This window comes from Dipodomys spectabilis, unplaced genomic scaffold (genome assembly GCF_019054845.1).
Source record: "Dipodomys spectabilis isolate Male_0828 unplaced genomic scaffold, ASM1905484v1 ptg000003l, whole genome shotgun sequence".
Lineage (NCBI taxonomy): Eukaryota > Metazoa > Chordata > Mammalia > Rodentia > Heteromyidae > Dipodomys > Dipodomys spectabilis.
In genome coordinates, this window is record NW_024870680.1 from 18,264,494 (window position 1) to 18,291,943 (window position 27,450).

Consider the following 27,450-nt stretch of genomic DNA (forward strand, 5'->3'; position numbering starts at 1 on the left):
AGCTACCCTGCAAAATGGCTATCACTCTGCACAATTCTCATCAGTTGAGATATGGACACGAGAAAGTTTTTTCTGGTTGTCCTAGAACCCAAATATTACCAATCGCGGTCTCTGGAGTAGATGCAATTACCAATATGAAGCACCACACCTAGCTCAATAATTGTTTTAATGTTACACTCATCACCATCCTTATTGTCATAGCATCAGTGTCATTATTTAGGAATTTATATACATACCTAATTATAGATGGATTCCTATAGTGCTATAATATTTATCATTAGCCTCACTTGAAAATAGTATCAGAATCAGAGTCTGTGTTGTCAGATGCTTTTCACTTGGTTAATGGCCTGACTTAGTGAGTGCGAAGAACTCACTGACGTAATTTAAGTAGACATGCATGATGAATATCTGTAAGGACAGGCAAGTGTGTGTTTGTGAGTCTGGAAACACTCTGTACTTAAGTGCTTACTTGGCATAGAACCTTACACAAAAGGAAATACAGCTCTGCAATACATGTCAAGATCACTAATTTTGATTAAAGGTGCCTGTGCCCATTTGGATCCCCATGTGCACAGCAGGTATGCAGCCTGAGATGAGCACACATACACAGTGGTAGCCTTGTTTTCATATCCTCCACTCTGTCTCCTCTCATGATGTTCTTTCCCCAAACCAACACCTGTGTTTCTAACCTGTAATATACCCTTGGGACATAAAGCTCAAAATATCCTTTAAAGGCTCATCAATAAGAGTTATGAAGCTCTTTACGATTCAAAAGGCATGCATGCGCGTTAAATTACAAGATTGTAATATTTTTCAGGAGGAGGATTCCGAATACCTGGACCAGAGTGCTTTCATCTTTGTTTTTCCGCCAGAAAACCAGGTATTTTTGGGAATACAAAGGTGCGGGGAAGTAGTGGCACCATCTTTTTTAAGGCAGTAAGATCTAGTGGAGAGTGGTTCTAAATTACATGTGAATTGACAAAGTTATGCTCAAATACAGATTTGAACCCATTCATCATGCTTGAAGACATTTTTTTAAAATAAAAACTGGGTTTCCTTGAAAAACATTTTTAAGACTAATTTTTTTACTTTTTTGTTGTAAAAATACTGTACAGAGGGGTTACAATTACATGAGCAGGGTAATGGGTACATTTCCTATCAAGCATTGTTGCCTCCTCCTTTGTTTTCCCTTACCACCCCTTCCCTCCCACCTCCCCAACTACTCCCCCTCATCTGCTGGAGTTGTAAAGTTTGTTTTCAACATAGTGTCTTGTACATATCATTTTTACAATGGGTCAACCTGTATCCCTATATAAAAAATTGTTTTTTCCCTTCCCCTCCTCCAAATTAGAGAAGTGTATATACAAGATGCAGGGCACCAGAGTCAAATATAGTGAAAACAGGGGTTACACTGTGGGGGAGGAACATACAAAGCAACAAAAAAATCACATGGTACATTATAAATATGTTAGAAACAACAGCAAGAAAGGAAAAAATATTTGTGTCCCTATCTTGGGGTTCATTTTGCTTAACATCATTTTATATGCTCATATGTACATAGCTTTTGACTTTTTCTGCTTGTCTTAGACATGTACTAGTTATTGCAAATAAGGGAAACCATGGGACCTATGTTTCTTTGGGCCTGGCTTACTTCACTTAATACAATTTTTTCCAAGCCTTTCCATTCCCTAACAAATGGGTGATCTCATTCTTTCTGATGGAGGCATAGAATTCCATTGTGTATATATTCCACATTTTCTTGATCCATTCTTCTACTGAGGGGCATCTGGGTTGGTTTCATATCTTAGTTATGGTAAATAATGGTACAATAAACATAGTTATGCTGGTAGCTTTAGTATGGCCTTGTTTGTGATTGTTTGGGTAAATGCCCAAAAGTAGGATTGCTGGGTCATATGGGAGCTCTATGTGGAGTCTTTTGAGGAACCTCCATACTGCTTTCCAAAGTGGTTGAACAAGTTTGCACTCACACCAACAATGCAGTAGGGTTCCCTTCTGTCCACATCCCCTCCAGCATCTGTTGTTATTAGAGCTCTTGATTATAGCCATTCTAACTGAAGTGAGGTGGTATCTCAATGTTGTTTTGATTTGCATTTCTTTTATGGCTAGAGAGATTGAGCATTTCTTCATGTGTCCATTGGCCATCCTTCTTTCCTCTTCAGAGAAGTTTCTCCTTAAGTCTTTAGCTCACTTATATATTGGACAGTTGTTTCTTTGAAGATTTGTTGTTGGGGGATTTAATTTTTTGAGTTCCAATTATATTTTAGATATGGACCCTTGTCTGTTGTATGGCTAGTGAAGATCTTCTCCCAGTCTGTGGGCTTTCTATTAATCTTGCTAGCTATATGTCCTTTGCCATGCAGAAGCTCTGCAGTTTCATGCAGAGTTTCTTGTCCAACCTTTCTTTGATTTGTTGTGTAAAATTAATTTTCAGCCTATGATTTAGTCTAATTTTTCATGAAGATTGTGGATATTCATGTGATTTCCCAAACTAAATAGATATAACTGATTCTGTCATGATGAAAGGTAAATATAAATCATTCCTTACCAGAATGACCTCTTACTGCTTACTGGCCCTAACCTGGGTTCTCAGAAGAGAACAGCTGTTCTTGGTTCATTTCTAGTACACTTCATTGGGTTGTGTTTCACCCACTTATAGAGCAATACCCAGTCGGAAGACCTCACATTCATGGGAAGAGCAGAAAATTAACCTTACAGGCGATCTAGTGAGAAAACGCCATGTTTATTTGTGGAGAGCAGACGCAAGGCAATACCTTTGATATACTTCACAGACAATAATATTTCTGCATTAATGTTACTACTTTAATACCTGTTCTTTCCTCATCAAACAATATAAGTTAATTTCCTCAGCTTAATGATATGTTTTGTGGAGAAACTTCAGTATCCAGAGATGAAACAACCAGACACATTAACTGAAATAGCACTATACTAATCTTTTTAATCTTTCCCCAAAAGTGATCTTGATAGAGCATTTTCTTCCTTTTATCTCTGTAGTGAGTAAAATTAATCTTATATCTCTGATTTATAAGATAGTATTTATTCAGTTCATCTAGAAAATCCATCTACTTGAAAGGTGATTTTCTTTTTTCATTCTCTTATTTTTTCAATTTAATGATTTGTAAAAAAAGTTTTTCTGATGATAGATATATTTTTGACTCTTCTGGTCACTGCACCTCTCCTACAAGTAATGGTCTCTGAACCAGTTGCTTAGGCTCAGTCTTTTCCATGTGAAGCCAGAGCCAGTGAGAAGCATCCAAATTCATTTTCACTCATAGAACTGTGTGCAGGAATGATTTCAGATTAAAGCTCAGCTCAGGGATTAATTGTTTTTCATTATGTTGCTCATATTTTTAATAATCCTGCTTTGCATCACAAAGCCCAAGTTCATCTATCTCCATGTTGCATCTATATTACTGTTAGAGGAACAGAATGACACTTGGTACATCTTTCTGTTATAGCTACTTAACAGTAGCAGTAACAGTACTTGCCATTGACTGGAGAATAATAACATTTATAACATTTTAAAGACTGTATTTAATATTTCCAATAAAACTCAGCTTCATAGGCCTGAAAACAAAGAAGGGATCAGAAGGCACCTCTACATTGTAGAATTTATTTAGTATCTTGTAAAAACTTCATTGTATTCTATTTTAATTTTTATAGTTAATATGTAATCTGTGCATGATTGTGGAACCAGTTTATTTTTTATTTGTTTAATTTATTTTTGTCAGTTGTGGGGCTTGAACTCTGGGCCTGGGCACTGTCCCTCAGCTCTTCGGTTCAAGGCTAGTGCTCCACCACTTGACCCACAGCGCCACTTCCAGCTTTTTCTGTGTATGTGGTGCTGAGGAATCGAACCAAGGGTCTCATGCATGCAAGGCAAGCACTCTACCACTGAGTCCCCTTCCCATCCCTGTGGAACCAGTTTAAAGGAATACAAAATTAGAATCATTTATTGTGTTTAATTATCACCATATTTACTATAATCATTACTATCTTAATCACTGAATGTGTAATTACATCAAATTGAGTTGTGCATGCATTAATAAACCTGTACTTTTGATGAATCACTGCACTGAGATAATGTTTACTATCAGTCCCAATTAAAAATTAATTTTGTGAAAACCAGAGACCCAATCTTTTGATGGTCTTCTTTCACATTTGCTAGCCTAACTGGCAGAATGCGCATTACTCAATGGCATCATAGAGACAACAAAATATAAACAAATTAAACAACCCATGCATTTATGTATATGAATGACTGAAATAATTTCTATTTAAGTGCTTAGGTCTGAAACAGAAAGAAATGACCGAAACTATAAAAATCGTAATTTTTAGTAAAAACAACATGTGTGTCTTCTCATTTCACCCAATCCATGTGTGCATACACACCAACACATGCAAATGAGACTTATTTGCTGATATCCTGTCACAGAGGCAATTAGGATGGAAGCTCCCACTAGATTTCCTCATCCCACAAATTATCTTGTTCTCCCAGCATTGTCTGTGTCTCTTTTTTTTTTTTTTTTTTTAAATTTTATTTTATTTTATTTGAGAACATACTGTACAGAGGGGTTACAATTACATGGGCAGGATAATGCATACATTTCTTACCAAGCATTGCAGCCTCCTCCTTTGTTTACCCTTCACCTCCCTTCCCAGCCTCCCCCCTCCCTCCCATGTCTGTGTCTCTTATGTCTTTTCATATCCTTTGGGATAGAGAAGACTATTTTTTCTTACAGACTCAGGATAATTTTACTGCTAGCAAGGGATTTTGGCTTTGAGGGACAAGCATGTATCTATATTGTTGAATAGTTTCAACCAAAACTCTTAACATCAGGACCAGTATTGTTTTCAACACCTCTGTTTTGGCATTCAGAAAGATGCAAAAGGTGAGCCAGTTACAATAAATCCTTTTGTTAATAGTTGTAAATACATAGGACAGAAACTTGGCTAATACAGCTTTGAGTATAATAATTGGTTGTTATATGCTCAGAAATCGTCTTGATTTCATCCATCTAGTTTGAGGACAGTGTTGGAAAAAGTTTTCCTTTGTCTTGGTAAATGTTTAATTCTACAATTTTCAGATTTGAATTTTCAGTGCAGCTTTTCATGGTGAGTATGAATCTTATGTTTTCCCTAAATTAAACAGACATCCAGAAGTGGCAGAAGTCAGGTCTGAATCACTCAGGCCAAAAAGAAATGAAGAAAAGATGCTGGTGATGGCCACAATACTATTTCTTCTTACTTAGGCTCCTCTTGTTCTCCAGAAGCAAAAACTAATGAGTTTTCTTCATTTCTGCAGAGACCTAGTTATGATTCTGTTTCACTCAGGTTATGGAAAATAAATTGGTTGAACCTACTGTCATATCATGGGGAAAACATTGATTGGAAAGTCTGAAGATGGTTAAATGAGAAAACAAATAGATTATGGATTTGGAGGTGAGGGTAGACTATAGATGCTTTCAAAGTTGTACTTTCTAAGTGGTGAAATTCATGTTTAAAATTAATACTTCTAAACAAATCAATACTTCTTTGTATCTACTTACTAAGAGAATAGTATATAAGTCCATTTTTCTTCCTGCAGACAAAAAAAAACATATGGTATCAAAAACATTTATTTATTTATTTTTATCAATAAGTTTTTTTATTGTGAAAATACCATACAGAGGGGTTACAATTACATGAGCAATGTAATGAGTACATTTCTTATCAAGCATTGTTGTCTGTTGCCTCCTCCTTTGTTTCTCCTTCCCATCCCTGCCCTCCCATCGCCTTCCCCACCAAAGTTGTAAAGTTCATTTTTCAAACGTCTTGTACGTCTCTTTGTTGCAATGGGTCCACCTGTATCCCTATTTAAACAATATGTTTTTCCCCTCCCCTACCCAAATTATACCAACATCAAATACAGTGAAAATGGGTTATACTATGGGGGAGGGACATACAAAGCAACAAAAAACATTTTTAATTTGTTTTGGAAAAGTCGAATTTAATCTACAGTTAGATATATTGCTTAAAAAATCAGTCTGCGGTGGCTCATGCCTGTAATCCTGACTACTCAGGAGGCTGAGATCTGAGGATCATGGTTCAAAACCAGCCTGGGCAGGAAAGTCTGTGAGACTCTTATCTCCAATTAACTACTAGAAAACTGGAAGTGGCACTGTGGCTCAAGTGGTAGAGCACTAGCTTTGAGCTGAAGAGCTCAGGGACAGCACCCATGCCTAGAGTTCAAGCCCCATGACTGACAAAAATAAATAAATAAGTAAATCAGTCTCAATCTCTGAGAAAATCTATTGAAAATGAGATCAAACTTTCCATGTAAGAATAGAGCAAATATTAATAATTAAAATTGTAAATACAAAGGAAATAAGAGGTATAAATAGCAGATGATTTTCACATTCAACAAGCTCTCAAATACAGTAGAAATAATTTGAGACATAATTCTTATTTTTTTCCCCTGTTACTGGGGCTTGAACTCAGGGCTTAGGAACCGTTCCTTAGCTTTTTGTCTCAAGGCTAGTCCTCTACCAGTTGAGTTTCAGCTGTAGTTTTAGCTTCATTTTTCTTAGTGGTTGATTGGAGATAAGTGTCTCATGGATTTTCTTCCTCAGACCATGATCCTGAGATTTTAGTGTCCTGAATAGCTAGGATTATAGGCATAAGCTATCACCTTAATCTTATTCTTAATTTATAGGTTCTCAAATTTCCCTACTTGTTCCTGATGTACAGATATATAGTAGTTAAGAGGTGAACATGAGTATCTATTAAGAGTTGAATAAGGAATAATCCTATTTTAAAGTGATTTGTGGCAATTTTGAAGCTAAGAAGTATATCTCTATATTATTTTATTCATTTTTAGATATTTAAACATTTTTTATAGTAAAAGACATGTATAAAGAGATAGAGTTGACCTATAATGTTATTGCTTAAGATCTTGGTTACACTGGGGGATAAAAGGGTGGTTGTTAACAAAATGAGAAAAGATGGGATTTTTTCTTTTCTTTGCCCAACTATATTTGCTTCGTAATAAAACATTTAATTTTACATGAATGTTTTGTGCTATTGTTTCTGTAAGTATAGCACTTTCCCAATTTGTCAAGGCATTAAGCCTTAAAACTGCATTGAAAAGTCTAGCTTATTTTTATAGTACTGTTGTAACATACATACATTTCATTAACTATATTATGTATGTACTTGAGTTTATAGTTTTTTTTCAAGAAAATACAACTGGAAAGAGTTCTCTCTCTCTCTCTCTCTCTCTCTCTCTCTCTCTCTCTCTCTCTCTCTCACACACACACACACCTAAGTTCCAATAAATGAAGTCTCTTAACAGACAAATTTCAACTGATTCTAAACATTGGGTCTCTAAAGCATCCATCTCACTAGGATATCAAACAATAATTGGAGAGACGGATGACATTGTTCAAAAAGAAATGTACTTATTACCTGACTTATATAACTGTAACCCTTCTCTAGATCAGCTTTACAGTAAAAATGATTCTTAAAAAAGGAAGGAAAAGTCAAGACAAAGATGAAAATGAAATATTCACCATCTTTCTCTATGATAATTAATAACGTATGAATGACTATAATAATACAGAAGAAATAGTCTAATAGAACCTTAGATTTTTTTTTTTTTTGGTTGTGGGGCCTGAATTCTGGGCCTGGGCACTGTCCCTCAGCTCTTCAGCTCAAGGCTAGCATTCTACCACTTGAGCCACAGGGCCACTTCCAGCTTTTTCTGCTTATGTGGTGCTGAGGAATCGAACCCAGGGCCTCATGGGTGCAAGACAAGCACTCTACCACTGAGCCACCTTTCCAGCTCCAATCTTAGATTCTTGAAATATATTTTTCTTCTATCTTTCATCTGTTTAAAAATAATTTAAAACAACCATTGGACTATGATACAAGATCATTTTTCATCTGACTCAGTGATACAGAAGTTCACAAATAAGTCCTAATTTTCTCTAGTATCTTCTTCTTCAGGTAGGAGATGATGGGAAAATGTCTTGGTTGATGGAATGTTATGAATAATTTACTGAGTTAACAAATAGGATATTCCAGCTACTAGATAAGAAAATCTCTCCCATAAGAAAATGATAAATGTGATAACAAGATGAGAATAATGAAGAGGATAAATCCCCACTTTATCTCAAGATCGTAGGTAAGTTTGTATCAGACATTGTCACTGTGACAATAAAGACTAGTCATATTAAGCTTTTTTTTTTTTTGTCTCAGAGAAAGATGTTCCAATTTCTGAGACTCCAGCAGCTCTAAGTTCCAGGTGTCTGACATCCTGCTGGGATTCCCAGGCATTCACGGCTGGCAACACTGGCTCTCCCTGCCTCTGGCTCTGCTCTACCTCTTGGATTTCATTGCCAACACCCGTACTGTGATCATCATCAACCAACAGGCAGCCCTGCACCTGCTATCCTGACAGTGGTGGATGTGGGACTGGCCACTACCATCATGCCTAAGATCTTAGCCATCTTCTGGTTCAACACTAAGACCATTAGGTTCTCTGAGTGCTTTGCTCAGATGCATGCCATCCATTGCTTTGTGGCCATGGAGTCAGGTATCTTTCTCTGCATGGCTGTCGACAGATATGTAGCTATTTGCCGACCACTTAGATATCCAGCAATCATTACTGAGTCCTTGTGATTAAAGCAACTGTGTTCATGACCTTCAGAAATGTTCTGGCCCTTGTGTCCATGCCTGTGTTGGCTGCACAGAGACCTTACAGCTTCAGGAATCATATTAACCACTGTTTTTGTACTAACCTTGGTGTCACCAGCCTATCTTGGGATGACAGAAGAATCAACAGTATCAACCAGCTATTTCTGGCACAGGCAGTCATGGGAAGTGACCTGGGTTTGATCATTTTATCCTATGTTCTCATCCTTAAGTCTGTGCTGAAGCTGAACTCCATAGAAGCTGGAACCAAGGCTTTAAATAGTGCACTTCCCACCTCATCCTAGTATTTTTCTTCTATATGGTCATCATTGTCATGTCCATTACTCATAGTAGAAAAATGACAGTTCCCTCCATCCCAGTTCTGCTCAATGTGCTACCTAATGTCATCCCCCCCGGCTCTTGATCCCATGGTGTATGTACTTAAGAATAAAGAGCTCAGGCAGGACTTATCCAAGGTGTTTCGGCTGGACACCAAGGGGAATTAACATGGAGAAACTACATTTTTAATGTTCTCCACTTGTTTTTCCAATTACATTTTCCAGTGATTTCCAATGGTGAAAGTAGAAACATTATTGCAAGTTTTCAGTTTTTTCTTAGGGAACTATCATCAATAGATGAAATGTTCAAAGAACTGATGTTTGAATCCCTTGGTGTCAAGTAAAAATCTTCATCACAAAGAATTTTATCACAGTGCAACTTGTATTAAGAAATGCAAGAGAAAGGCACCCAGAAAGCACATTTTATTCTTTCATGCTATGACTAGAACTTCCAGAAATTGTTAGACACACATTCAGACAAGAGACTTTTGCCAATACATAGTTTTATTTTTTAAAGTCTTTCAAGTTTATTTCCTAGTATTAACTCATAACATTTTTTTAAAAAAAAGTCTTACTTACAGAGTTGTCTTATTATACTCACTATATTTAGGGAGAGAGTACTAGTTTTATTTTTTATTTTTATTCACTTTATTGTCACTTTTTTTACTGAGCAAATAATTTTAATATGCATTTCCCTAAGATTTTATGACCAAAAAGTAACTGAAGATATTGATTATTAAGAAAAATAGAGCTGGGCGCTGGTGGCTCACGCCTGTAATCCTAGCTACTCAGGAGGCTGAGATCTGAGGATCGCCGTTCAAAGCCAGCCCGGGCAGGAAAGTCCGTGAGACTCCTATCTCCAATAAACCACCAGAAAACCAGAAGTGGCGCTGTAGCTCAAGTGGTAGAGTGCTCGGCTTGAGCTGAAGAGCTGAGGGACAGCGCCCAGGCCCAGAGTTCAAGCCCCACGACCGACAAAAAAAAAAAAAAGAAAAATAGAGCCAACATCATGGCATTTCACTACAAATCCTAATTTAGCAATACTTTTTAAAACAAAAGGAAATCAAGTGATGCAGGAAGGAGTGTGTGTGTGTGTGTGGGCAAGCGCATTGTAATTCCACTATATTCATAGTGAGATGGAAACAGTACAAATAGAGATGGCCATGACTTGTAAATTAAACACAGTTGCAATGTACTCAGTTGAACATGGGTTAGCACACATCTTGTCTGTGAATGTGTACAGTGCCACTGTTACTAAAACAGTAAAAACATCTTATGGATCCTTAAGTTGCTGGATGGATGAATGATCTTTATCTATAAAAGAGGTTAGAATTCACTCAAAAATGTAGCTGAGGTAATAAATTACCACTGTGGTAATTCTTTTGTGCTCTGTATGGACTCCAAATATCATGTTTGGCAAATTTCCATATACACCGTAAAATTAATTTTTAGAAAATTCTAGATTTTTAATGAGTTAAAGGAATGTTTTTGTCTTCTAAAACTGAAATTTAATTTTTCTTTGGAGACGTAAAAGTAAAGAGTAAATCTCCAGAAGCAATAGTAATGCACTATTGATACATGTGGAAACACATGAAAACTTTGAAAACATTAAAGTAAGTAAAGAAAACAAGATAATTTCAATATTAGGAATATCCAAAAAAAAATATATATCCCTGGAAGTAGAAATCAAGTTGTATATTAAAGGGGATGGAAGCAGTAGACAGAGATTGAGGAAATTCTACAGAGTTTTCTTCTAGGTTTTCCTCTGAAATAGTTTGGAATTAGGTGGTAGTGATAGCTATACTATATTCTGAGAGTAGTGAAAGTAACTGTACATGTTTTTTTGTTAAAAGGATGAAATATATCATGTGATTTTTAGCTATGAGATAAAAAAATTGTCCTCTGCTTCTATCTTAGGTGTACTGTTTGCTGTAAATAAAGGAATAGGAAAATGGATAGAGAAGCATGTAGATATGATGTGTTTTTATTTAAGCTTTATACAGAGTAGTCATTCTATGAGTCCATATACAATGGCATTTGAAAATAATGGAATGGGGAGGGAATGGTGTCTGAACTCTAAATTTCCTACTTGCTAGGTAAATGCTTGGCAAGCCCTCTTCTACTTGAGCCATGCCTCCAGTCCATTTTTGTATTTAGGCTTTTTTTGGTTATGGTTGTTGTTCAGGATTCCCCTCCCCCCCCCCAGATATTGTCTTGCTTTTGGCATGGGGCCAGCAGCAGGCCATGATCCTCCTACCTATAACCTCTGGAAGAGCTAAGATGAAAAGTACACCCCAGTATGATGAGTTTTTTTTGTTTGAGAATGGAGAGTTCTCACTAACTTTTTGCCTGGGCTGGTATGGAGCTTTGATCATTCCTATCTCTACATCTTGAGAACCTGGAAATACCGGTTTAAGCCTCTGTGTTTAGCATTGAGTACTGTTTGTGATCATTTTTGTTGTATTTCTTCCTTTTGCAGTGCTGGTGAATGAACTCAATGCTTTATACATGATAGTTGACCACTCTGCCACTTGAACCATGTCCTCACTCCAGAAATTTTGTTTTAAAATAGTATAATCTAAATGTATTTTTTTCAGAAAAGTACATAGAATTTGTTTTAAGATAATCACAAATTACCTCTACACTATAGAATTAATATAGTTCTCTCTCCAAACTTACTTTTACTTTCCAATTAATGAAACATGCAGGAGTTTTTCTAAAAAAAGATATGAAAGTTTTGCCTCATTATTGCATTTTCCACATCAATATTACAATTTCAAAGCTGTGGTATCTAATTATTACTGACAATTTTTTGCATAAAATATCCTAGCATTTTTTGTGCTTGTCTATGATGCAATAATATTCTCATCTACTTTATCAGAAAATAAATTTCTTGAAAAATTATTTAGAATAATAATTAATTAGAATATCTAATGCTCTTTTCATAGTCACTAGGCTGTCTTGGAGAGGAGCAATAACTCATTGAAATTGTTCAGATAGACTATAAAAACAGATATATCCAGATTTAAATCTGCCATATGCCTAGTTGTTATGTTTCAATATTTTTCTATTGATCTTTGAAAAAAATTAAGTATGTCCCATTTCTTGTCTAAAAAAACACCAAATAGACATCTGAAGTCATAGACAAATGAAACATACAAGTACATGTGAGTATTCTTTATATAAATGCTTTAACTTTGTGTCCCATGAGCTTAAAGAAGAAACAACTCTGAAATAATGTTAATAATAAACAATCAATAAATAATCATTAATATCATGAATTTTTTACCCATACTCTCCTGTTTCTACTCATTTACATGTATGGCTACAAACAAGTTGGGTATCAATACATGCATTAGAAAGCTCCCACTTTGATGAGAAGGGATAGGAAGGGGAAACAAAGGAGGAGGCAACAGGCAACAATGCTTGATAAGAAATGTACTCATTATCTTGCCCATGTAATTGTAACTCTTCTGTACAGTATTTTCACAATTAAAAAAAAAGAAAGAAAGCTCCCACTCTTTTTACTCCTCCTTTATTGGTTCTATTGATTTTCACACCAGCCTTCCAATTTTAAAGTTCAGAAGTGTCCCCTTGAGCTTTTCCATTAAAGACTCAGTTTAATGGTACAGATATCAGGGGGTTTAGGGTTTGAGGATCATGCATACACAGATATAGTAGGATATGATGTTTTTTGACCAACGTTCTGAAAATATGGGCAGATTGCCTTCAGCTCATTGTTTTGACTTTCATTTTAGTTAACAAGGTTGAAAATATACAGTAGTTAAGATATAAAATATTACTCATGGTAGGACCTTTGTGCTTACTCCTGTAATCCTAGCTTCTCAGGAGGCTGAGATCTGAGGATCATGATTCAAAGCCAGCCCAGGCAGGCTTTTGTCCATGAAAGTCTTATCTCCAATTAACCACCAAAAAGCTGGAAGTGGAGCCGTGGTAGAACATTGGCCTTGAGCAGAAGCAGCTCAGGGACAGTGCTCAGGCTCTGAGTTCAAGTCCTAAGTATGGCAAAAATAAAAAGTTTTGAAAATGCATTCTTTTCAAAATGCCCACCTTACATTATTTTGCTGCTTCTCAAAGTAGTTGACTTTTGGAGTATCTAATCTGTCATTCCTCAGGGCAAATCAGGGAAGAAAAACTTGATACCTTTGAGGTGCCACCCATCCTAAGTATGTTAGGAATCCTTTTATGATATATGCAAGCTTACTATTAGAAGAAATTTAACAATGATTATGAATGCTTATACATACACGATGTCTGACAAATAAAAAACTGAGACATACTTAAAGGTGGTGGAGTGAATCCAACTCACATACATAAATAGCAGATGCCCATTAGCACTGTTAGTCTATATTCCAGCCTAAGAATGCTGGTAGCTTGCTCGTTATCCTATAGTCTGTCTGTCTGTCTGTCTCTGTCTGTCTGTCTGTCTGTCTGTCTGTCTCTCTCTCTCTCTCTCTCTGTCTCTCTACACAAATGCACAGATTCATTTCAGAAGTAATAAAGAGTGCACAAAAGACCTATGCATGATAGTAATTAAGAGTATCTACAAGGAAGCAGAGAACAACGACTATTCTCCACAAATCCACTCAATGAGATCTTCTCATTTACAGTCTTGGTGTGGCTTTTTAAATTCTGAGCTAACACATAAAATTGGACCCATTTTTGACTTCCATAATTGACTTACAACGCTAAAACATTCATAACAAATACATTATTACAAATATATAATTCTCCAGACACCAGTAGGTCTTGTCTGTAACCCTAGCCACTCAAGAAGCTGAGATCTGAGGTTTGCAGTTTGAAGTCATCTTGGGTGGTAAAGTCTTTGAGACGATTATCTCCATTCAATCACTAAAAAAGCTAGAAATGGAGCTGTGGCTCAAGCGGCAGAAAACTAACTTTGGCTATAAAAATCTCAGGGACAGCACCTAAGCCCTGAGTTCAAGCCCTAAGACCATCTAAACAAACAAACAAACAAATAAGATTAAAATGTAGAATACATTACTTCTCTAAATAAACACCTTTATTAATTTGCTTTAATTAATTTGACAAAGAAAATTTTAGGTTATGAAGAGGTCTACATCAATACTGCCTACTGTGTAAGTTTGTTGTTATATTTTTAGTACTGAAACTTTTAACTGGATGAAAAATAAATGAAGGAAATGGGTGGGGTTGCAAGAGATAGTGGAGAATGATGAATCAGGCAATATTCATCAAGAAGGGGGCGGGGGGAGGATGGGAAGGGATGGGAAGGGGAAATAAAGGAGGAGGCTACAATGCTTGATTAGAAATGTACTCATTATCTTGCCCATGTAATTGTAACTCCTCTGTACAGTATTTTCACAATAAAAAAATAAAAATTAAAAAAAGAAAAAAGTAAAAAAAGTGTTGTATATTTGGAAATTAGAGTAGTCAGAGGAGAAAAACCTCATATATAGAGCAGGAAGAATGATGAAAAAGGAGATACTGATCAAGATGCATTGTGTACATTAGTGGTATTGTTGAATGAAAAGCTCTCTCTGCAATTATTACAGATAATTTAAAATTTTAAAAAAACATGTCATTTCATCCTCTAATTTGGCTATAATTTTTTGTTGTCCTGTTTATTTTTTCTTTCTTTCTTTTTTTTTGGTCCATCCTTGGGGCCTGAATGCTGTCCCTCAGCTCTTCAGCTCAAGGCTAGTACTCTACTATGTGAGCCACAGTGCCACTTTCAGCTTTTTCTGCTTATGTGGTGTTGAGGAATCGAACCCAGGGCCTCATGCATGCAAGGCAAGCATTCTACCACTGAGCCACATTCTCAGCCCCTGTTGTCCTGTTTCTTGAACAATAGAACTGACCTATATATCCTTAAAGTACTTAATTGGTAAATACAATGATACTTATGTATAAGAAGGATTATTATTACATTGAAATGTTAACTGTGAGATGATTAGTGATATACCTTATAATGCTAATGATACCTTATAATGGTAATGATTTCACTGTGCACATGTATCTGCTATGCTATAAACCTCCATTACAAAATACCATTCAGTTTTTGAAAGTTCTAATCAGGGAGTTAAAGGAATGCTAAATTTTCAAATAATAAATTGAGTTATTGTATATTAAAAAGGTAGAGAGAAACAGAATAACATGTCAAAACACGAATGAATAAAAGTATCCGTATATCATGAACACTCAGAACTTTGAAAACATCAAATTAGATGTAGTAGCCATACCAAAAATCAATAAATAAGATAAATCTATTCATATAAATATCTTTAATACATACGCCTATAGAAATAGAAATAGAATTTTTTGTTGCCAAGAATGGAGGCAACAATGTGTTGGTTATGTAGTATCCTCACAGGTGTATTTTTAAAATATTCTGGGATTACACAGTAGTAATATGTGTTCTGCACATCTGAGCACTGAACTCGCTTAGCTAAATTTTATATTGTTAAAATGATTAATTTTATGGCATGTTAACAGTAACAAAAATAGAATAAAGCTGTCCTCTAGTTCTGCAAAAAATTATACATTATACAGAAAAAGAAAATTGTTAAATAATTGATATACTATGCCCTTTGATTCAATCTTGAAAATTCAAAGTATTTCATGAAGTAGCTCAATTTATAATAATGAAAAACAGTGTAATTTCATTTTGTTAAATAGTATTATTCAAATGTATATCAGAACGATACATAGCATCTGTTAGGTTTTTTAAGGAGAGGCGGGCGAGTAAGAACCACACCACGCAGGTGGTATTCAGGTAAGGGGTAGGGTAGGTTTATTCATCGTTCTGGCTGGCACCAGGCCATGTCGGCACTCCACATGGCTGGAAAAAGGGCGTGTGGCCCTAGGAGAGGGGAGAGGTGTGGCCAAGTCAAATCCAGATGTGACCTCAACAGATGCAGATGTGACCTCTTCCAGGTGTGCCAGTTGCCTAGGTAACGCAGGTACTGGGCGAAGACTTTGCTGAGAGGAGGGTGGAGTCAGCTGGCCATCCAGGAGCGGACCTTACAGCATCTATATGTATATAGACATTATGGAATTTAACAATTGATTTTATGCTACGTAAGTTTGTGAGTCTAATCGCATAGAAAGGCAAGAGAAATGAATCGTAAAGTGCAGATGAACAACAAGGGAAATCCTGATGCTGTTGGTTTAGCTAACTCAGGAAGCTGACATCTGAAGATTGCGTGGATTAGAGTTCTTGATTATAGCCATTCTAACTGGGGTGAGGTGGTATCGCAATGTTGTTTTGATTTGCATTTCTTTTATGGCTAAAGAGGTTGAGCGTCTCTTCATGGGTCTATTGGCCATTCTTATTTCCTCTGTAGAGAAGTCTTTAGCCCACTCATTTATTGGGCAGTTGTTTCTTTGAAGATTTGTTGTTGGGAGATTTAATTTTTTGAGTTCCAAGTATATTTTAGATATGAGACCCTTGTCCGTTGTATGGCTAGTGAAGATCTTTTCCCAATCCGTGGTCTTTCTATTGATCTTGCTAGCTATGTCATTTGCCATGCAGAAGCTCTGCAATTTCATGCAATCCCATTTGTCCAACCTTTCTTTGATTTGTTGTGTTTCTGGGTCTCTATTAAGAAAATTTCGGCCTGTGCCAAGGTGACCTAGTGTTTTTCCTATTCCATCCTGTAATGTTTTCAGAGTGTCTGCTTTGAGTCCGAGGTCTTTGATCCATTTCGAGTTGATTCTGGTGCAGGGTGATATATAAGGATCTAGCTTTTGTTTTCTACAAATGGTTAAGCAATTTTGCCAGCACCATTTACTGAAGAGGCTGTCTTTCTTCCATTCTACTTTTTTAGCTCCCTTATCGAAGATTAGATGGCTATAGGTCTTTAGGTTCATTTCTGGGTTTTCAATTCTACAGATGCTTGAGGGGATATGGACAGAAGGGAACCTTACTACATTGTTGGTGGGAGTGTAAACTTGTTCAATCACTTTGGAAAGCAGTATGGAGGTTCCTCAGAAGACTCCACATAGAGCTCCCCTATGACCCAGCAATCCCACTTTTGGGCATTCATTTACCCAAATGATCACAAACAAGACCATACTAAAGCTACCAGCACAACTATGTTTATTGCAGCCTTATTTACCATAGCTAAGATATATAACCAACCCAGATGCCCCTCAGTAGATGAATGGATCAAAAAAATGTGGTATATATACACAATGGAATTCTATGCCTCCATCGTAAAGAATGACATTGCCCCATTTGTTAGCAAATGGAAAGACTTGGAAAAAATTATATTAAGTGAAGTAAGCCAGGCCCAAAAAAACAAAAGTCCCATGGTTTCCTTTATTTGCAATAACTAGTATATGTCTGAGTCAAGCAGAAAAGGTCAGATAAGTTGATGTTAGGGGAATGAACCCCAAGATAAGTATTCGAGTGTTTTTTTTTCTTTCGTGCAATTGTTTCTAACATATTTATAAGATGATTTCTATGTTGCTTTGTATGTCCCTCCCCCACGGTATAACCCCTGCTTTCACTGTATTTGATGTTGGTATAATTTGTGGAGGGGAAGGACAAAAACAAATTGTTTAAATAGGGATACAGGTGGACCCGTTGCAACAATGAGATGTATAAGTCATTATGTCAAAAAACAAACTTCACAACTTTGATGGAGAGGGGAGGATCGGCTGGGAGAGGTGGGGGGAAGATGGGAAGGGAGGGGAAGGGTAAACAAAGAGGAGGCAACAATGCTTGATAAGAAATGTACTCGTTATCTTGCCCATGTAATTGTAACTCCTCTGTACAGTATTTTCACAATTAAAAAAAAAAAAAGATTGCAGTGGAAAGCCAGTAGTTCATTTCCAATGAACTACCAGAAGCTGGAGGTGGCGTTGTGGTTCAAAGTGGTAGCGCATTAGCCATGAGCCAAAGAGCTCAGGGACATCATCACCCAGGCTCTGAGTGCAAGCTCCATGTCAAAAAAAAAAAAAAAAGGAAATGAATAAGTATTAAACTTTAGATTTTATAAAATAAACAAAGAGCCATTCTCATATATATATATATATATATATATATATATATATATATATGCACTGAGCTTTGAGGCATTATTTTCAAAACATAAACACTGCTAGAAATGACAGACAGGTGCACGTGAGATAATGGTGGTTACTGCATTATCACAGATAAGTCACTCAAAATTTAAAATTTCAACAAAATAGAACTACAGTTAAACTACTCCATAGGTAAAATGGACTTGACCTTCACAGAATATTCCACAGAACAACTGTGAAAACATAACAAGTGGAGCTGCATCAAATTAAAAGGGCCACTGCATCAAAGAAAATCATCAGTGAAGAAATGCCTCAACCTAGAAGATGCTTACCTTTAGTTGGCCAGGGATTGCAGGATAACTTGGAGGATTTACGGGAAAAGTAAAGGTAATATAGAGTCTATGCAGGCAAGGATGAGCAACTCACACAGTGAATTGCAACAGGAATCAAAACTCCCAGTGGTTTCCTGAAAGGAAATTCAGAAGAAAATGGACAGGGAGATAAAGAATTAAATAACGAAGAGAATACTAACCTCTGAATCAAAAGACCTAGTTTTAATTCAACCATGCTGTTGAATTACTGAGTCAACTAAGGCAAATTATATATGCCTTCCAATGCTAAGAAATATGGTTAGGAAACACTCTTTACAGTGGATATTTTTTTTTAATTTAATTTAATTTTATTTGTAAACATACTGTACAGAGGAGTTACAGTTACATGGGCAGGATAATGCGTACATTTCTTACCAAGCATTGCAGCCTCCTCCTTTGTTTACCCTTCACATCCCTTCCCAGCCTCCCCCCTCCCCCTCTAATCCCAATCCTTCTCCTTCCCCCCTTCGCCCCCCTTCCCCCCCCCCCCATGCACTAATGTTGTAAAGCTCGTTTTGGACATGACAACTTGTACTTCTCATTGTTGCAACAGGTCCACCTGTATCCTTAAACAACTGGTTTTTCCCCATCTCCTCCACAAGTTATACTGACATCAAATATAGTGAAAGCAGGGGTTATACTGTGGGGGAGGGACATACAAAGCAACAAAGAGATAATCTTATAAATGTGTTAGAAACACATGCATGAAAGAAAAAAACATTAAAATACACATCTAAGGGTTCATTTTCCTGACATCACATTATCTGACCTTTTCCGCTTGACTCATACATATACTAGATATTACAAATAAGGGAAACCATGGGACCTACGTTTCTTTGGGCCTGGCTTACTTCACTTAATATAATTTTTTCCAAGTTTTTCCATTTCCTAACAAATGGGGCAATGTCATTCTTTCTGATGGAGGCATAGAATTCCATTGTTTTACAGTGGATATTAAGGGTCCAGGTTGGCTTTAGTGTCCTGACAGTGCATTCTCTGCTCAGAATAACACTTGCTATTTTCTGGGAAATACCTTCTATATTTTTAATTATGTGATTCAACTTTTTAATGCTTGGATACTCATGATTAGCCCAATATTGCTCAGTAATCTGGAACACGTACAGGCAAACTTTTTTGGGTTTGAGTCCTGATCTTGTCATTATCTAATTGTAGTACTTTAAATAAATTACTGACCCCTATTTAAAAAAAGAGAAATGCCTAAAAATGATAGAAAATCTTTGTAAACTATTCATTTCACAAAGGACTATTATCCAGCATAGAAAAAGAGCTTAAAAAAATCAAACATCAAAATCAGGCCAACTAACTCATGGGCAAATGAACTCAATAGTTAGCAGATGTTATAATGACCAATATGCATGAATTAAATGCAACACATCCTGAGCCATAAATGAATTACAAATCAGATCACAATATTTACATAGCAAACTTGATGAGACTCACGTGGGAAGAGGGAGATGGCAAAGAGGTGGTTATGAACATGTAGCATTGTATACATAAATGGGACTTGTTGAAATGAAGTGCCTTGGTAAAACCAATTGACCTTGATTTAAAAAATACACAAGGGCTTGAAAAACCCCTTGGTTGAGATTCGTATCACAACAGTCAGAATAGCTACCATCATGAGAACAAACAACAAATGCCAGTGAAAATGAGGAGGAAAAGAACCCTTTACACACTGTTTGTGGTGATGGACGTGTCACCACTACGAAAACCATTATGGAGAATGCTCTAAAAAGTAAAACTTCAGTTACTCCATACTCCTGCTATAGCAATTATGGGTATGGACCTGTCATCATAGGCTAGAGATGCCTACACATCTGTGTTTGTTACAGCATGATTATAATAGTTAGGATCTGGAACTAGCTAAGTGTCTACCAACATTTGTATAGGTAAAGAATTTGTAGGATAGGTAGGCATTGGAGACTCACACTTGTAGTCCTAGATACTTATAAGGCTGAGATCTGAGGATCAAGGTTCAAAGCCAGCTCAGGCAGGAAAGCTTGTGAGACTTTTATCTCCAGTTAACCTCCTAAAACCAGAAGTGGTGCTGTGGCTCAAAGTGTTAGAGCACTGGTCTAGAGCAAAAGAGCTCAGGGACAGCACCCAGGCCCTAAGTTCAATATCCCTGACCAGCACACACACACACACAAACCCAAAACAAAAAGAATTGTGTGTGTATACATATATATCATGAAGAATTGTTCATAAATAAAAGAGAGAAATTATGTTGTTTGCAGAGACAGGAAGTCATCGTGTTAAGTAAAATAAACCAGAATCAGCAAACATAAATCACATATTTTGTTCACATTAACAAAATCTAGACCTAACCAATCACCCTAAACTATTACAAACTGGGGGCTGGGAAGGTGGCTCAGTGGTAGAGTGCTTGCCTTGCATGCATGAGGCCCTGGGTTCGATTCCTCAGCACCACATAAGCAAAAAGGAAAAAAAAGCCGGAAAAAAGGCCCTGTGGCTAAGTGGTAGAGTACTAGCCTTGAGCTGAAGAGCTGAGGGACAGCGCCCAGGCCCAGAGTTCAGGCCCCATGACCAGACCCCCCCGCCAAAAAAAAAACTATTACAAACTGAACTAGTGTTGTGGCAGTGGCCAAAGAGAGTTTGATGGAGTAAGTAAGAATTAAGTACACTAAATGCACATATGACCATATCATAAAACACATTGAAGTTGTTTTGTAAATTGTGGCAAAAGGAAAACAGATATAAGACAGATTAATGGAGTGAATCTGATTATATTATATTATGTGCACTTAGAAATATAGTATGTTGGAAATTAACTTCACAACTTGGGTAGTTGGGGGTTCTGGGGGGGGGGAAATCTGGGAGACAATGAGAGAGAGGGTGACACTGTTCAAAAGGAAATGTACTCATGAAACTGTAACCCTCTGTACATCGTCTTTACCAAACACTACAATAAAACTCCCTTGTAAATTAATACATATGAATGAAAAGAAAAAAAGCTGAAATAATATTAAATTTTCTGACTTGTCCTTCAAATTAACATAGCTATATGTTACATGCATAGCCACAGGTGTGATTATGTATGGATGCATGTTTAAGAAACTGTTTAATTATTTGTTTAGGTTCATAAGATGTTAATGAGGAAAGATCCACTCTTTTACATTCTCCCTTAAAAGTTACCTTGATATTAAGACAAGCAATGCAGCTCTACAGCTCTGAAATATCCCCTTGGGTTTTCCTTGAAGGTTCAGTTAAGTGGCACAGATATCAAGGGATTTTAGTCATTGAGCACCATCATGTACATGTATATTAGGATTCATTTTCCTGCAAGAACCTGAATGCTTCGACAAGAATATGTTCAGCTTATGATTTCCACACCCAGACATTAGGTAATGGAAGAGATGGAAATATAGCAAAACTCTGTCAGGATTCATTTATTGTTGGTGGTAGATACATAGGAGGGAGGCTCTGTTAAAGTGAACAGTAGCTTTAATGATAGATTGATTTGGAAATTCAGATTTCAATTCATCCATGCCATTGAAAGGCATAAGTGGTGTAAACTATTGTGTTCTCCCGTGAAATGATTGTTTCCCAAAATCTCAGATGACAATTTACTGCTCTTTTTTATGGCCTGATAGTATTTTTCCTGTTTATTATTATTTTATTAATAAGCTTTTTATTGTGAAAATACGGCACAGAGGGGTTACAATTACATGAGCAAGGCAATGAGTACATTTCTTATCAAGCATTATTGCCTCCTCCTTTGTTTTTTCCCTTATGATTCCTGCCCTCCCATCTCCACGACTACACTCCCCCCACCACTGCTCTTTTTATAATGATTATGAACATTAATGCTATTGCTTACCTCAAATGAATTATTAGAAATGGAGAAAGTCAGGTTATCTTCCCCAATGGCCAGCATAGACACCTGGGAATGAGTTCTCAATTTTTTCAGATTATTGTGTTTTTGCACCTGCCTCCCTTGCTCCTCAGAAGGGGAATGCAATTGATTGGCTTCAGGTGTAGAGATGCTTAGGATTTCTTTCAGCCAGTTTTAATAGTAAAATAGAATTTGTTGTAAATAAAATTGTTCTCAACAACAATTTTGATGTAAACAAAAAATTTTGTTGTGAAGTTTAAGCAAGTCAAATAAAAACACAAATATTATCTATGTAATTTTTGGCTGAAAATGGACAAATAGTATTGGAAATTGTGGTTTATAAGTGGTGACATGCAAATTTGACTTTATAATTTCAATGAACCAATCACAACAACAATTTTCCTTTCAGAAAAATGACATCCAATTGAATTGAGAGCATTTTGATTTTGTGGTAGAAAAAGTGACTTAATTAGTAGTTCTACTTTACTTGACATCAGTTTTCATCTTTAAGAGAAGTGAATTTTCTCATTCACAAGTAAGTCTGTATTTCTAGTGAAAGAAATGAGTACAGTATGAACAGAAGGGATATAACTAAGAGTTTGTTTTACTTTTTAAGATCCAATCTTCAAAACAGAGCACAAGTCAAACCAGGGATCTCCTTCCCTTTTCCAAGCTATTATATCCATGTCTTCTTGAATTTTTCTACTTGTTACTGATAAATATGTCAGTTATTGTTGACTGCTTTGTTTTGATACAGAGGAACAAATAATTTGTTTTTCTGTTCATTTTTTCAGCAATCTGTGGCAATATTGAAGCTAAGAGGAAGGTCTCTCATATTTTTTTGTTGTTTGTATATATTTAAACTATTATCGGATAATTATCATATGATAGATTTCTGTAAAAAGAAAAGGCGATCTCCTGTATTCGTTTTAGTATCCATGTTACCTTTGGGGATAACGGAAGAAGCAAATGGCTGGCAGGAAGTATAAAACAAGTTGGTTCTCTTTCTTGATTACAAAGGTAATATTGAGGAAGTATCTTCAATAAGGATGATGATATTAGTAGTAATTTGTTTGGTTATTATTCATTTTGGGCATTCTATAATGTTCCAGAAAACCAAAACAAGTCCATCAAGCTGGGGAGTAACAAAATCAGAAACTGTGGAATGGGAACATAATGAGGATTTTCAAACTAATTTATCTATTTTTATAAATCTTTTGTTTTAGGAAGGTCATTAATAAAATTGTATATCAAGAAACAGTATGAGTCCACATCATTGCTTCATACAACAAACAAAAATTGTTATTTTATAAAAACTCAAGTAGCTGAATGAGGAGGTCTTTTGTATATAGGATAAAATTGAACCCCAGCCATGAGAAATCTCAAAAGCCTCTACTTAATCTTTTCATGAGGTCTTAGACTCGTCTATTCATGAGCCCAACCAATCTATGAGTCATTCTGTGAGATCAGATTATTTTTTTGATGATCTGCTACACAGCATATAGTAAAAACAATCCTATTTTTATGACCTATCTTCTGTGTCATTTAGAAGATGTCACAAAAGTAAAGCTTGCATCACTTAGAGATAATTGATTGAGCTACAAAGGGACAATGTGGTACTTACCAAGGTTCTGTTTTGTGAGATCTTTGACCAATATGACAAGTTGAGAAAAATGAAGACGCTGAACTCTCACTTCACCTCATGTCCCTGGGTAAGACCAATTTTGATATGGCCATACATATAATTAAAAACAGTAACAGCTTTGTTTTTGTCCACTTGGTGAAGGATGTTCCAAGAGCTCAGAGATCCCAACAGTTCTAAGTTCCAGGTATCTGAGTTCATCCTGCTGGGATTCCCAGGCATTCACAGCTGGCAGCACTGGCTCTCCCTGCCTCTGGCTCTGCTCTACTTCTTGGCTCTGAGCGCCAACACCCTCATCCTGATCATCATTAACAGAGAGGCAGCTCTGCACCAGCCTATGTATTATTTCCTGGGCATCCTGGCTGTGGTGGACATGGGACTGGCTACCACCATCATGCCTAAGATCTTGGCCATCTTCTGGTTCAACGCTAAAGCCATCAGTCTCCCTGAGTGTTTTGCTCAGATGTATGCCATCCATTGCTTTGTGATCATGGAGTCAGGTATTTTTGTCTGCATGGCTGTAGACAGGTATGTAGCCATTTGCCGACCACTTCGATATCCTTCGATCATTACAGAGGCTTTTGTGGTCAAATCAACTGTTTTATTTACACTCCGAAACTTTCTGTTTCCCATCTCAGTGCCTGTGCTGGCTGCACAGAGACATTACTGCTCTAGGAATCAGATTAACCACTGTCTTTGCTGTAACCTTGGAGTCACCAGCTTATCCTGTGATGACAGGAGAATCAACAGTATCAACCAGCTATTTCTGGCTTGGGTAGTCATGGGAAGTGACCTGGGTTTGATTATTGTATCGTATGCTCTCATTCTTAAGTCTGTGCTGAAGCTGAACTCACCAGAAGCTGCATCCAAAGCCTTAAGCACCTGCACTTCCCACCTCATCCTCATCCTGTTCTTCTACACTGTTATCATTGTCATTTCCATCACACACAGTGCAGGAATGAAAGTTCCCCTCATCCCAGTTCTGCTCAATGTGTTACATAATGTCATCCCCCCGGCTCTCAATCCCATGGTGTATGCACTCAAGAATAAAGAGCTCAGGCAGGGCTTATACAAGGTTCTTCATCTGGACATCAAGAGAAACTAATGTGGAGATGTTGTTTCCACATATTTAACCTTCTCAAATGACTACACATGGAAAAATTACAAAAATAAAGGACAATGTGCCTTGTTCTTCCTAGCCTAGACAGTCATGGTAAATAACAACATCTTCACAACGAAAAGATGCAACTAATATTTGGAGTCGCCTCATGTCAACCAAGAAATAATTTTATGCAATCCAGCTTGAATTTCTGGAAATTTTGAGTAGATGTATTTATATCTATGTACAATTAAATTTGAGAATTTATTTATCATATTTGACACAACTACTGATGGGTAGAAATTACATTTTAGTACTCATATGTACCATGTTAAATACCATTTATGTGAATGTATTTATTGATAATCAAAGCATTTGAACAAGCATTTCTGTAAGAAAGCATTTAAGTAATCAAGCTGTAACAGGAAAATATTAGTCATTCATCAAGTTCCAATCAAAACCAGATCTACTTGTTTTTTACAACATCTAATTTGGCTGTATTTTTAATAAAATTCACATATTACAAGTGTATGGATGTATTAGGATTACTATATGGATGCAATAAGATAGAGCAGGTATAGAAACTGCTTGGCAAATACTCAGTTAAATATAATGATCATACATGAACACAGTGTTGGAAGAACACTACAAGCATAAACATATAGTTGCTCTGTTACTTGTATAGTAGAAATGATTTGTACCTTTTAAAAGTACTGAGTGGAGAAACACAATAAATCCTATATATTAAAAATATTATTTGATAAGCATCATCTTCTTTGATCATATGCACATAGCTCATCAAAATGAACCCCAAGAAATGGAAACAAGAGGGTTTTTAAATTGTGAGATTTGCAGTTCTTTTCTTTGTTTTTTTTTTCCCCTTTTGTCACTGTTTTTTATTTGTCTTATATGTAAGTTTATCTGATTTGGAAAGGGGAAACAAACACAGAAATGATGGGAAAAGGTGAAGTAATTCAGCAGTGATACTCACCAGACATTATATTGAAAATGAACTCTACAACTTTGAGAGGGGGAACAGGGAGAAGATGAGGGGTGACACTGTTCAAAAGGAAATGTACTCATTACATGGCGTATGTAACTGTAACTCCTCTGTAGATCACATTTACAACAAAATTTAAATTAAAAAATCATTATTCAATTGGAAAAGCAGCTGTGGGATAATTTTCTCCATATATCCATTAACATTGATGAATGTTTATACATGATGAAAAGTAAATTACATGGACAATGTGGCTAGTGTTCATAGCCTATGGAGCCACGTCAGCAACAGAAACTTCACAACTAAAAGTTGAAACGAATATTTGAATTGGCTCAGTGTCTGCCAAGAATCTTCATCATAGAACTCAACCTTTGGATACTATTTTTTGTAGTCCAGCAAAAGACACTTGGTATACACATTTCTCTATGTTAGCTATTTTCCATGGCCTACACCTCCAGGAAATCTTTAGTAGATGTGTTTTTGGGGTTTGGGTGAGTTTTTTGTTTGTTTGATTTTGATCGTGAGGTTTGAACTCTGGGCCTGGGTCCCTTAGCTCTTCAGCTCAGGGCTAATGCTCTACCACTTGAGCCACAGAGCCACTTCCAGTAGATGTGTTTTGATCTCTGTGTACATTTAACTTTCAGCTGTATAGAAATCATATCTTTGGATTAAATATTTGCTTTATCAAATACCATGCTATTGTCTACAAGCAAAGAATCTGAACATGCCTTTTTTGTGTAGGGAAACATTTATATAATGAAGATTTAACAGGAAAATATTAGTCATTAGCAAAATTGAATCAAAACCACAACAAAGTGTCACTGATTATGTTGAATACAATTTTTTTAAGAAATCAAATTTTGCATATGTATGGGTACATTAGGATTGCAGTTTGGATGCAGTAGGATGCACCAGTTTAGCTACTCCTTGGCCACTATTGAGTAATTTTAACATAATAACTGTACATAAACACCATTGTTGGAACGAACGTGTAAATATGAATTATTTATAATTATATTGTTAATGAAACAGTAGAAATGGTCTATATATGTCCTTAAATTATTGAACAGATAAATACAATGAAACATGAATAAAATGAATTATTATTCAATAAAAAAATAACAGAGATAGTAATATTTCTTATGTGGTATATATTTACCAGTAACCAGTATTATGTATCCTAGAATGTGAAATTGTAGATCTCCATTAAAAATATATTATTTACTCGTAGTTACTAGTCTGGCTTATGGAATATTAAACACTCAATGAGGTTATTGTAGTAGACACATGAATCATCAATAAACAAAAAACCACGTGAATGTGGTGATTGAAATGCTCTTCGTGTGAATGTGTCCCACGAGGCCTTAAGCTTACAGAAACC

The 27,450-nt window shown here is 36.3% G+C and overlaps 1 protein-coding gene and 1 pseudogene across 1 annotated transcript; both read left to right on the forward strand.

Moving 5' to 3' along the window:
- The first annotated feature begins 565 nt into the window (after positions 1-565).
- Positions 566-9,218, forward strand: LOC122114085 (annotated as a pseudogene).
- A 14,897-nt stretch (positions 9,219-24,115) lies between these two features.
- On the forward strand, positions 24,116-26,564 carry LOC122114100 (putative olfactory receptor 56B2). Its single transcript, XM_042687165.1, has 2 exons — positions 24,116-25,045; positions 26,502-26,564. Exons 1-2 carry the CDS (start codon positions 24,116-24,118, stop codon positions 26,562-26,564), a joined length of 993 nt encoding a protein of 330 aa, XP_042543099.1.
- Positions 26,565-27,450: the final 886 nt, after the last annotated feature.